A 13020-nucleotide genomic window follows, 5' to 3' on the forward strand; every position below is an offset into this window, starting at 1 on the left:
AAATAGTATTCTCCCATTCCCACATTAACCAATGACTATGGGATACCTCCATCTGAGTGTCCCACTAGAAACTCAAACTGAGCATATTCACAATTAAACTCATTATTTTCCTTTCCCCCCCAACCCATTTCTCTTCCAAACGTTTCTATTTCTATTGAGAGTGGCCATCATCTTTTCAGTCACTCATATTCATAATCTCAGAGTCATCCTTGATTTTTTTTCTTTTCCTCACCCATACATTCAGTCAAATATCTCCAAAACATCTCTCAAATTGATTCTAACTCCTATAGATAGCTAGTTCAGGCCTTTATCCTCTCTCACCTGGACTGCTGTAGCCTCCTCCTTGGCCTCCCTGCCTCCAGTCTCTCTCTATTTCAATCCAATATGTGGAGACCTAGCTGCTAAATTAATGTTCCAAAGACACAGACCTGACTATGCCATTGCCTTGTTTAAAAAAGTTGAGTAGGCCAGCTAGGTGGCACAGTTGTTAAAGCACCAGCTCTGGATTCAGGAGGACCTGAGTTCAAATCTGGCCTCTGACACTTGACACTTAGTAGCTGTGTGACCTTGGGCAAGTCACTTAACCCTCATTGCCCTGCCTAAAATTTTTTTTTTATTTTAAAAATGAAAATTAAAAATCTTGAGTAGCTCCCCATTCTCTCTACAACAAAACCCCAAACCCCTCAGTTTGATATTTAAAGCTCTCCGCAACCTAGCTGCCACCTTCCTTTTAGATTCACTTTCTCATGCTCTATATTCTAGCCAAACTGTCCCCCAGACTTGATACTCCATCTCTGTGTTCATAGGTTGTCTGTCCCCCATGGCTAGAATGTATTCCCTCCTGTCTTTGGAATTTCTATATTCCTTGAAGGCTCAGCTGGAAAGCCTTTCCTGATCCCCCTGATGACTAGTACTCTCTTCTTCCTGTAAACATCTGCATCTTCTTATCTGTGTACATAGTATGTTCTCCCTGCAAGCTCAATAAGATGTAAATTCCTGGATGGCAGGGACTTCTGTTTCTGTTTTTTTATCTCCAAACACTAGCACGATGCCTGAGCTGCAGTAAACACTTAATAAATGTTTGAATAGAACTGATCATCTCCAGCATACTGTAGTCTCTTCATTTCACTAGGCAGCTAGGTGGCAAAGTGGATAGCACAATGGACCCGGAGTCAGGAAGATCTAAGTTCAAATCCTACCTCAGATAATTCCTAGCTGTGTGACCTGGGACAAGTCACCTACCCTCTACCTCAGTTTCTCACATTATAAAATGGGGATAATAACAGCACCTACCTCACAAGGTGGTTTTGAGGATCGAATATTTGTAATTTGTGAGGTATTTGTAAAGTGCTTAGCACAGTGTCTGGCACATATTAGGGGCTGTGTGAATGCTTCCCCTTCCCCTGAAATTTCATCTCATCCCTGGCCTACCCGTTGATATTGCCAACTCAAGACAATGAGAGAAATCTACATGCTTAGGAATGGCAGTGTATGGAATAATAAAGGGGAAAAGGAGATATATAGATATATAGATATATAGATATATAGATATATGATAAAAAAAGAAAAAAATCTTTTTTTAACCTATGAAAAACTCAAGATACATAAAGTTGTGGGAAGACAAATTCCTCCAAAGGAGAAGAGAAAATTCTTTGAAAAATCCCTTTTTGAAAGTCATTGAATAGGTCACTTGTCCAGTCATAAATGTGGGAATACCTTTGCTAGAGGGGCTGGACTCAATAGATAATTGGATCCTTTCCACCTCTCAAATTGGATCATTCTTTTATATCAGAAGCTCTACTAGTAAACAAAGATACACCCTGTTTCAGGGGGGAGGGGTGGGTGCTTCTTAGTATGGTCAAATCATCATTTGTCTAATAGAATGCTCCATAATCAGAAGAGTCATAGTAATACTAATACACTTATGCAGGACTTTCCACAAAACATTATATAGATTATTATCCCCATTTTACAGATGAGGAAACTGAGGCTCAGAGAAGCTAAATAATTTGTCTAAGGTCACAGTAAATGTCCAGTTCCCCTCCCACCCATCCAAATTTATTCCAAAAGTCCAGTTCCTGACCCCAAGTTCTGTTCCCTTTCCATTATACTACATTACAGATCTGCGTTTCTTATCCATCTATAGGATGGAAGAAATAGAATCAATGTGACTGTGATTTAAAAGGCCTAATATTAGATTTATTTTACATTGAATGCTTTGATTTGCCCTCCTTTGCAGAAAATAACACCCTAGAAGTTAACACCCTAGAAAACTTTACAGTATCTCATTGGGAACTGGGGGAAAATTCTGTGTAGAAGGATATTTGGGGGCTGGTAGGCTAAAGATCATCTTTGCAGGGCAGCTAGGTGGTGCAGCGGATAAAGCACCTGTCCTGGATTCAGGAGGACCTGAATTCAAATTTGACCTCAGACACTTGACACATACTAGCTGTGTGACCCTGGGCAAGTCACTTCACCCTCATTGCTCAGCTCCCCCCCTCCCAAATCATCCTTGCAAAGTTGTCTTTGGAGGCCCAGAACTTCAATGTATACCCCTTACTGTAGCCATTAGTCAAAATGAGCAGGTACAGTCCTCTTTTTTATACTATGTTATGGAAATGCTTGTTTTATTCCATCAATTAATTACTTTTTCTTAAAAGCAGGTTAATTCACCTAAAACCAAATGGCCTAAAGTGAATAATCTGGTGAATTGACCTAGACCCAAGAGGCTCACGAAGTCAACACTGTAGGAGAAATCGAAGAAAATCAAATCAAGCTTTTTGTTGAATGTAACAATCACCAGGGCATCTGTGAAATCCCACCCTGAACCAACTCCTTCTTGGGCTCATTACTTAACCTTCTGGGTCAGCGTCTCTGTTTTTTTTTTTTCTTTCAGGGGAAAAGATGACTCTGAGTATCTCTGTTTTACTCTCTTTGACCGTGTTCCTCTTGGTTATTGTGGAGCTGATCCCCTCCACCTCCAGCGCAGTGCCCTTGATAGGCAAATATATGTTGTTCACCATGGTCTTTGTCATCGCGTCAATCATCATCACAGTTATAGTCATCAACACTCATCACCGTTCCCCAAGTACTCACGTCATGCCCCAATGGGTGAGGAAGGTGAGCAGGGTGATTCCCAAACATCTTGCATTGCACATTCAAAGGATGTTCGTTCATGATAGACACCTGTAAATCCATCACACTACATCGAAGCTGATAGAATTCTGATACTGAGGAACTAACATTTCTTTCTCAGCATATCTTTGTGGGAGTCTTCTTTTACTTCTTACGTAATATGGCTCTCAGAGGGATAGAAATCATAAATTGAAAACCCCACCCCAAACCCAAACCCAAAGAATCTTTCTGATTAGGGAGGATGACTAAACACCCCTTCTTCTCCTGCTCATGGGTTGTGAGATTTCTGAAATAACTTTTTACTTTCATCTTCTTTGTGAAAACCAATACATTTCTGCTGCCGGGGGGCGGGGGGGGTTGGGAGGGGACCACCTATTGAGAGATGTAAATCAGGCCTGGTGTTGAGGCTAGAATCTCCCTATGAAAAGACAAGGCAGAGGTCTACAGGAACCAGAATGGTGGCAAGAACACAGAAGCCAGCAGAGAATGATCCTATCTAGGAGACTTCATCATGGAAGACAATCAAAGATGTGAATTAGGTATATGGGGAGTTTGGAAGCAGTAGATCATGTTAACACGTAGATTTTGTTTATATCTTTTATATCTACATTGTCTAGACACCACCCCCCATATCTCTTCCACTTCCCATGTCATGTAGATTTAACATATGTAGAAGACTCAAATGAGATCATCCATGCAAAACACTTTGCCAACCTTAAGGCACTATATGAATGTCAACTATTATTATCGTTGACATATAATATTTATAGCAGTAAGGAGGAATCATGGAGTAGTGGATATACTTCTGGAGTCAAACTCAAATAGAAACTGGGGCCATTGAACCGTCCCTGTGGGCTGCATATTGACTTAAAAATTACATGCTAACATTATCAATGTTCTATTGTATTTTTATTTATTTGTTAAATACTTCCCAACTACATTTTTTTTTAGTGAGGCAATTGGGGTTAAGTGACTTGCCCAGGGTCACACAGCTAGTAAGTTTTAAGTGTCTGAGGCCGGATTTGAACTCAGGTACTCCTGACTCCAGGGCCAGTGTTCTATACACTGCGCCACCTAGCTGCCCCCCCCCAACTACATTTTAGTCTGGGCTATAATCTGGAGAGTTGCGGGCTGCAATGCTGCTGTGGGCACTGTATTTGATACCTCTACTCTAGAGACTCAGACCCGGAGTCATGAAAACTAAGGGCAAGCCCCTTCCCTACCACATACTAGCTCTATGAGCATGGACAAATCCCTTAACCTTGCAGGGCTTTAAGCAACTCTCCCAGAATATGTGACCAAAAGGGGACTGACCCACATTGGTAAAGAGAGTTTCCTCACCCAAGAGTCCACAAAACTCTTCATCCCAGGTCCCATCCCTATCCATACATTGGACCATGCCTGGGATTTCACTGGTGCAGGAAATGTCATATAAGGAAAACCTTATACTAGTGCTGGCTGGAAGCTACTCTGACTTCCCAAGGGTGTTAAGAGGTTACACAACCTGCTAGCCAGGCTGCACCAGAGGAGAGACCTGAACCCAGATCTTCCTGGTTCCAAGGCCAACTCTCAGGCCACGACTGTACAAGGCCTCTTTGAGTCTGTGTGCACCATATTTCAATAATAACAATGATAATAAAAGCTGATATTTATACAGTGTGCAAAGAGTTTTACATACATTATCTGCTTGATTCTTCTACAATAGTCCGTTGGGGCTGTATGACACCTTTTCTTCAAAGAGATCAAAGTACTTCTGGTGCCAAACCTTGTTGCTCATTTTAAAACGGAAGTAGGAGAAATAACAGAGAGAGAGAAGTGAGTAGAATACAAAAGTAGACATTGGGGAGAAGGTTAAAGAGACCAGGAAATAGCCTAACCAAATGGGGAGGGCATTGAAAGTTTTTAGGATACCCCAGGGCATCGCCACCCTGCAGTCTAGACCGGGGATCTCTGTAAAAACTTCATTACATCTACTACCACTCTTAATATTCCATTCAGTCCCAGAGGGCTCTGGGGACTCAGGAAATAGGAGTAGCTTCCCTTGCAGATGTATACATTCACATCACATTCAGGTGATATTTCATCTTGTGTGGAGCTTGTGAGTAGTTCTTGCATCCCTGACGCTTTTCCTACAAGGCCTCTTTTGTGAAGCCATCAGCTTACATAGCAACAGACTGGCAGTGGAATTTACTTTGTTTTCCTTATCTTAAAAACATCCATATTGTAAGGCGGGGGAAATGTAAATCAGAATCTTTTAAATGAAGGAATTAAAGACAGTGCTAAGAACTAAGCATCCCAGGGTTTTCTGACAAAACCACGCAAGAATCCAAATGAATGATGTCTTTTTTATGGCACACCGAGGGATTTTGTTGGAGTTGGAGTGCCAGGGTCTTAAACTACCCCTCAGAAGATCCATATAGCACTTTTGCTCAATAAAAAGAAATGGGAGAAACCCAGTGGAAGTCTGAGCTAGCGGGCAAGTGTGCAAAACAGGTTCCCTCCAGTGGCAAAGATATTCTATTACAGAACATCATTGTTAGCTGTGACATTCTGTTCATCCCCAGAGTCATTTCAGAGGGGTCATTTCTGATACAATCTTTTAAAGTAGAATATTTTTCCCTTTTTAGGTTTTCATTCACACAATCCCAAATGTCATGTTCTTTTCAACAATGAAACGGCCATCCAGAGAAAAACAGGAAAAGAAGATTTTTACAGAAGACATTGACATTTCTGAGATTTCTGGGAAACCAGGGCCCCAAACCATGGCCTTCCATTCTCCACTCATCAAACATCCTGATGTGAAGAGCGCCATTGAGGGAGTCAAATATATTGCAGAAACCATGAAATCGGAGCAAGAATCCAATAATGTAAGCACTATAGTTTGAGAGTTTAAAAAATGATTTAACTATGCTTGTGGATGGATAGTCTTGGATAGGGCAGGTTGGCTTTCAGGAATGGAACCAAGGAAAATGTTCATCACATTTTTACATAGTGTGAGCTCAGAAAGTCATCTATTAAAAATCATTTGTACGGGGGCAGCTAGGTGGTGTAGTGGATAAAGCACTGGCCCTGGATTCAGAAGGACCTGAGTTCAAATCCAGCGTCGGACACTTGACACTAGCTGTGTGACCCTGGGCAAGTCACTTAACCCTCATTGCCCCGCCCCCAAAAAAATCATTTGTAGATACTAGCTGTATGACCCTGGGCAAGTCACTTAACCCCCATTGCCCCACCAAAAAAAAAAATTTGTAAACAAAGAACAGGGCAGCTAGGTGGCACAGTGGATAAAGCAAGGGCCCTGGATTCAGGAGGACCTGAGTTCAAATCCAGCGTCAGACACTTGACACTTACTAGCTGTGTGACCCTGGGCAAGTCACTTAACCTTCACTGCCTCACCAAAAAAAAAAAAAAAAAAAAAAAGGAACAATAAGTGTTGTCAGCCAAGAATTGTTGAGTGCTTTGAAGTCTCCAAACAAAAAAGAACTTTGCAGAAGCAAAAGTCTGCTAAACCATCAATCATAGGAAGACCAGTAATACTTTTAGAAACATTCTATGCTAACACCTTCTTCCTCCATTGTAGGCTGCAGAGGAATGGAAGTTTGTGGCAATGGTCATGGATCATATTCTTCTTGGGGTCTTCATGCTGGTCTGTATTATTGGAACCCTAGCTGTGTTTGCTGGCCGTCTCATTGAGTTAAATCAGCAAGGATGAAGATGAAATCTGATCACCTGCAGCAGAAAGGGAGGAGGAGATAGAAGAAGAGAAGAAATGACCTAATTTCATACACTCTCATTTACCTAATATTTCATTTACCTTTACTTTGCTCCCATTGTACCCAAAGAGGAGAGTGAAATTTTTTCAATAAATGTACCAATTCCAGTTGGCATACTCAAGCTCTCTGCCAAAGATGGTCATTTTGAGTTTAACACACACACACACACACACACACACACACACACACACACACACACTTTGGTGTATACCCCAAAGTTGGGGGATGGAAGAGGACTGCTTGTGACATTAATCAAAAAGCCAGTCTTCAATTTGCTGTCAGGGTCCTCACTTTTATAAATTGAATGTTTTGTATACATTTTCAACTATGTAATAAACTATATTGTATAAACTATAAAATTTGTATGAACATTTATACAAAACATTTAATTTTACACAAGTGAAGAAAAACTCCCCTGGGAGGGTTTAAGAATAGTCATGGATGATGGGACAGCTAGGTGGCAAAGTGGATAAAGCACCGGCCCTGGATTCAGGAGGACCTGAATTCAAATTCGACCTCAGACACTTGACACTTACTAGTTGTGTGACCCTGGGCAAATCACTTAACCCTCATTGCCCCACTAAAAAAAAAAAAAACACAAAACAAAAACAAAACAAGAATAGTCATGGATGACCAAAGATATGTCCACAATTTATTATTTTTTTGTGGGGGGCAATGAGGGTTAAGTGATTTGCCCAGGGTCACACAACTAGTAAGTGTCAAGTGTCTGAGGTCGAATTTGAACTCAGGTTCTCCTGAATCCAGGGCCAGTGCTTTATCCACTGCGCCACCTATCTGCTCCAATTTTCAAGCCTTCACTTTTTCCACCTTTCCTACCCTCACAGACTTGAACTTGAACCCAGAAGAAACCTTATTGTTCCTCTGATTCTAAATTCCCCAAACCCTCCCTCTGTGCCACAATATACCACACTGCCTCAGAAAAGTGAATTCAGTCAACAAGTATTTATTAAAGTACCTAATAAGAACCAGTGGTGGCAGTATAGTAAAATGGATAGAGCTCTAGCCTGGGGGTTGGCAAAATTCGGGTTAAAATTCCCTCTCTGACACATTCTGACTTTGTGACTTTGAGCAAGTCACTTAATTACTAAATGTCTTAAGACTCTGATTTGCAGAACTAATCCTTATCTGCATTGGTAGAGGAGTTTTCTTACCAGATGTTCCTTACACCATTGAAATCACAGGTCTACACCAACAAAAAAAAGTACAAAGCGCTATACTAGGTGCTGGAAACACAAAGACAAAAATGAAAAGTCTTTGCCTTCAAGGACCACCCATTGTACTGGGGGCGGGGGGGGAGGTGAGGGTAGTGGGGGGGGGGGGTTGGGGGGCGGAATTCACCCAAATCATAAGATTTAGAGCTGGAAAGGTCCTTGAAGGTCATCTAATACAACTCTTTTATTTTATAATTGAGTATACTGAGCCCTAGAGTAGTTAAATGACTCACACAAGGTTACATTTGTAGGGAGTCAGGAATTCAACTCAAATCCTTTGTCTCCAAAGAGCCGCTAGGGGTGCCATAGTGCATAGAATGCCTGCCCTGGAGTCAGGAAAAATCATCTACCTGAGTTCAAATTTGACACTAGCTCTGTGACCCTGGACAAGTCACTTAACCCTGTTTGCCTCAGTTTCCTCACCTGTAAAATGATTTGGAGAAAGAAATCGCAAACTATTCTACTATCTTTGCCAAGAACACCCCAAATGAGGTCATGAAGAATTGGACACAACTAAAAACAACCTTTGTCTCCAAATTCAATAGTTTTTTTTTACTGCTTCTGAAAATATGATCTGCATTGAGTCAATTGCTTTGAAGGCAGCTATGCTAATGACTGAACTAATACCCAATAAGAAAATACAAAATGCATCCAAAGTAAATACAAAAGTAATTTTGGAGGTAGTCCTAATAATAGAGAGGTTCAAGAAAGGCTTCCTGTAAGAAGTGGCAACTAAGTTGAACCTCCAATAATATAAGGGATGGGGAAGGGGGGTGAAGAGGGAAAACACTCCAGGTGTAACCGACAGTCTTGCAAAGTGTTTTCTTGCAAAATTATATCTTGTTCTGGTCCCCCTGACTACCTATCCACCCCCCTTCTAGTTAGTATAGTGAATAAATTTATCATCAGCCAATATAAAGTAACAATAACAGTAAGACTGCATGTACAGACTATCCAAAAGATCAAAGGAATGTCATTTGCGTTTGCAAATCATATATGAACTAAAAATCACACCCTAAGACTAGGTGCTAAATCAGGGGATGTCAACTAGATCTTGCTGTCAGAGTCTTTTGGTTCCAGATAAGCTCCAGGTGTCCACAGTAAGACCTAACTTTGAGATGATACAGATATGTTAGTGAACTAACCCCCAAGATGATGTGGATCAGAATTAGTCTGTCCTCCACCCAAACCCTATAAAAATGAGACTCCAAACTCCTCCCCACTCCCAGCACTCCCCCATCAGCTATGGATCCACACTGCTGAGGGCTCCCAACTCCAATTCATGGGTACATGAGTTATTCCCTGGGCCTTTCCCCGCTCCCCATTCTTTTCCCCATGCTACTGAACTTCCTCTCCCAACCCATCCCTACCCTCATGCCATCTGCCTCTGTGACCGCCCCCTCTTCTGCTGTTTGTCTCTGCACTTTCTGTGTCCTTCACCTCTGGACCCTCTGTGCCTTATTAAAGTGTGATTGAAGCATTACTCCCTGCTGCCATCAAGTACCCAAAGAAGCAGGCATGCCTGCCCCTATTTCATAATGCCATAAATTAATTAGCAATTCACAAAGTCATGGAGGTAAAAGATTGAATGTTGTGTGTGGAGAATAGCAAGCCTTAAAAAGCCTTTCTGAAGTTCATTATAATTTTTTTGTCGTTGTGTATTTTCCCAATCAATAGATACTAACACTAAAACTAGGCTCCTATGAAGGAGCTGTGACTTTTTTTCTTAACATTTACTAAGGGCATTCATATTGAAGAAGGTTGGCAACTACTGCTCTAAGCAAAATAGGAGTTCAGAAAAAGGAAAAAAATATTGTCAGCTATAGCAGATTGGGAAGGCTACAAAGAGGAGTTGGGAACTTAATTAGACCTTAAAGGATCAATAGAATTTAAGGGGAGGGAAGAGCATGAGCAAAAGGATGGTATATGTTGGAGGACATTAATTAGCTTGACATTTACCAAAGCTAGATGATGCAGTGGATAGAGTCTTAGAGTTGGAGTCAAGAAGACCCGAGTTCAAATCTCATTTCAGAAACATAATAGATGTGTGACTCTGAACAAGTCACTTAACCTCTGTCAGCCCTAGTTTCCTAATCCGTAAAATTAATATAGACTAGTACCTCACAAGATTGTTTGAAGACAGAATGATATAACATATTTAAAGTGTGTGGCCAGTCTTAAAGTGCTGTAGAAATGCTACTTTAGTAGTAATTTAAGGTTTACAAAGCGCTTTACATATATTTTCTCGTCTGACCCTGGAAGACAGGTAGGACAGGTCTTATCCCCATTTCACAGATGAAGAAAGAGGTTCCATCCATAGTCACAAAGTTAGGGCAGGAGTGAGATTCAAAGCCTGACTCCAGGGCTAGCACTGAGTCTCCTGCCACAGAGTGCCTTCTTCTGGAGAGGTAGAGTGAATGTGAATGATAAAGGACCTTGGATGTTAGCCAGATGACTTTGGACTGCGTTCAATAGGCAATAGGAAGCTGATGAAGATTTGGGGGCTAGGGAGTGAAGTGGTGAGAGCAGTGCTTAAAGAAGATTAATCTGGCAACAAGCATTGTGTGGAGTAGATTGGAGGGCAGAAAGATGGGAGGCAGGACACCAGCTAAAATACTGTCCCATTACCCCGGTAACTTCAAATTTGCATTCAGAGGGAATGCCGGCACCACTGCTGGTAAGCCCTGACTCTCTGGCAAGTCAAGGACTTCACTCACCTTTCAGCACTGAGACTGAATTAAGTACAGACATCAAATTTTATTACCACTCTAAGAAAAACCCAGTCTCCAAATGAAAGCATTTCAATAGGAACATTTACAGAACACCTCCCATCTAGCCATGGAATTCCATGGGGAAGGAGTGTTAAAGACATCATGTGGCCTATAAATTAGAGGGGGCTATATATTTTCACATTGAGCAATTATGTTATGGGCCAAAAAGTTAAACCTGAACTTAAATCTCCAAAATGTTTATCACTACTTCCTCCTTAGTCCCATAGAAGGTGCATATATGAGTTTTAATCCTGTCTCTGCCCTTCACTTTCTGTGTGACCTTGAATAAATGTCTTAACCTCTCTTAGCCTCACATTCCTCACATGTAAAATGAAGGGACTAGAGGAAATCTATTAGTTTCTGACAGAACAGACTAGAAACTTCTAAAATCCCCCTCAACTCTACATCTATGATTCTGAGGTTCAATGTTGCTCCCAATGTTATCATTTTGTTGCTTTGTTTAGTTGTTGCAGTCATGTCCAACTCTTTGTGACCCCATTTGGGGTTTTCTTGGCAAAGTGAATGGAATGGTTTGCTATTTCCTTCTCCAGATCATTTTACAGATGAGGAAACTAAGGCAAACAGAGTATTACCCTGATTTGCCCAAGGTAATACAGCTAATAAGTATCTGAGGTCAGATTTGAACTCAGGCAGAGTAGTCTTCTTAACTCTAAGCCCAGTGCTCTTCCACTCTACCACCTACCTCCCCACTAAAAGCAAAAAGGAGACCTGGAAATCTTGACTTGAAATGAATTGAATTTTTATTCCTACACTTTAAAAAATTGTTCTAGCTTTTATATTGTCAAATCTCACTTTGAATGGGGCACCATACTGTAACAAAATAAGCAAGATTAAAAAAAAAAACAGCTTATTGGAACATGATTTCTTACTTACCCTTGATTTAAATGACCACAATAATCCTGTCTTGAAATTCTTTTAGGAGGCAAAGAATTGGAAATCGAGGGAATGCCCATCAATTGGGAATGGCTAAACAAGTTGTGGTAAATGAATATAACGGAATACTATTGTTCTGTAAGAAATTATGAGCAGGAGGATTTCAAAGAAACTTGGAAGGACTTACATGAACTGATACTGACTGAGAGGAGCAAAATCAGGAGAACATTGCACACAGTAACAGCAACATTGTGTGATAACCAACTGTGATAGACTTGGCTCTTCTCAACAGTGCAATGATCCAAAACAATTTCAAAGAACTCATGATAGAAAATGTTCTCCACATCCAGAAAAAAGAACTGTGGATTCTTAATGCAGATTGAACCATATTGTTTCTACTTTGGGGCTGGTTTTTTTTCCTTCTTTTTTGAGGTTTTCCCTTGTGCTCTGATTCTTCTTTCACAAGATGACTAATGCAGAAATATATTTAATACAATTGTACATATATAACCTATATCAGATTGCTTTCCATCTTGGGGAGGGCGGAGGGAATGGAGGGAGGGAGAAAAATTTGGAATTAAAAATCCTATGAAAACAAATGTTAATAATTATTTTTACATGTAACTGGAAATAATAAAATACTTTTATAATTTTTTAAAAGAAATTCTTTTAGAAAAAAAAGAAAAGAAATTTCATAGCTAAGGCCAAGAACAAAGAACCAAAGTTTAAAGGGTGTAACAGAACTTTTAGTCCTTCAGCAGGTAAAAACAAATGAGCTTAGCACTAGTTAGCGAAATAGGAAATTGTCAAATAATGACTTGCTTCTTCTCTCATTTCTCCTTCCTCTCTCACTAAGCACCAGAGCCAAGATTTAGAGGGGACACTATGTCTTTCTTCAAATATGTGAAGAAATGTGGAAACATTAGACTCGTACAATCTGTCTCCAATGGGCAAAACCAATACCAACTGGGCAAACAGAGACAGATTTCTTAGCTCAATATAAAAAAGAAATTTCTAACAATTAAAAAGAATTGTCTAAAAATGGAATGAGCTACCTCTGAAGGTAGGGTGTATTTGGGAACACGAGGCCTGCTAGTACAGTCAGAGTAACCATTTGTAGGGTTGGAGGGAATTTACACTAAGGCATTCTATAAACAGTAGAAAAACAGGATTAAGGCGCCATCCATTATATAAACTAGACAGGAGCTCCCTCTT

General features: G+C 40.5%; 1 protein-coding gene across 1 annotated transcript in view; it reads left to right on the forward strand.

Annotated features, from left to right (window-relative positions):
• Window positions 1–7209, forward strand: part of CHRNA1 (cholinergic receptor nicotinic alpha 1 subunit) — a 28173-nt gene extending 20964 nt beyond the window's left edge. The window contains exons 7-9 of the mRNA XM_043995731.1: window positions 2897–3120; window positions 5763–6002; window positions 6716–7209. Of these exons, the coding sequence (XP_043851666.1) occupies window positions 2897–3120; window positions 5763–6002; window positions 6716–6847 (596 nt within the window). The 3' untranslated portion in view covers window positions 6848–7209. The remainder of the gene's footprint in view (window positions 1–2896; window positions 3121–5762; window positions 6003–6715) is intronic.
• The last annotated feature ends 5811 nt before the right edge of the window (window positions 7210–13020 follow it).

Source organism: Dromiciops gliroides, chromosome 3 (genome assembly GCF_019393635.1).
Source record: "Dromiciops gliroides isolate mDroGli1 chromosome 3, mDroGli1.pri, whole genome shotgun sequence".
In the NCBI taxonomy this organism is placed as follows: Eukaryota; Metazoa; Chordata; class Mammalia; order Microbiotheria; family Microbiotheriidae; genus Dromiciops; species Dromiciops gliroides.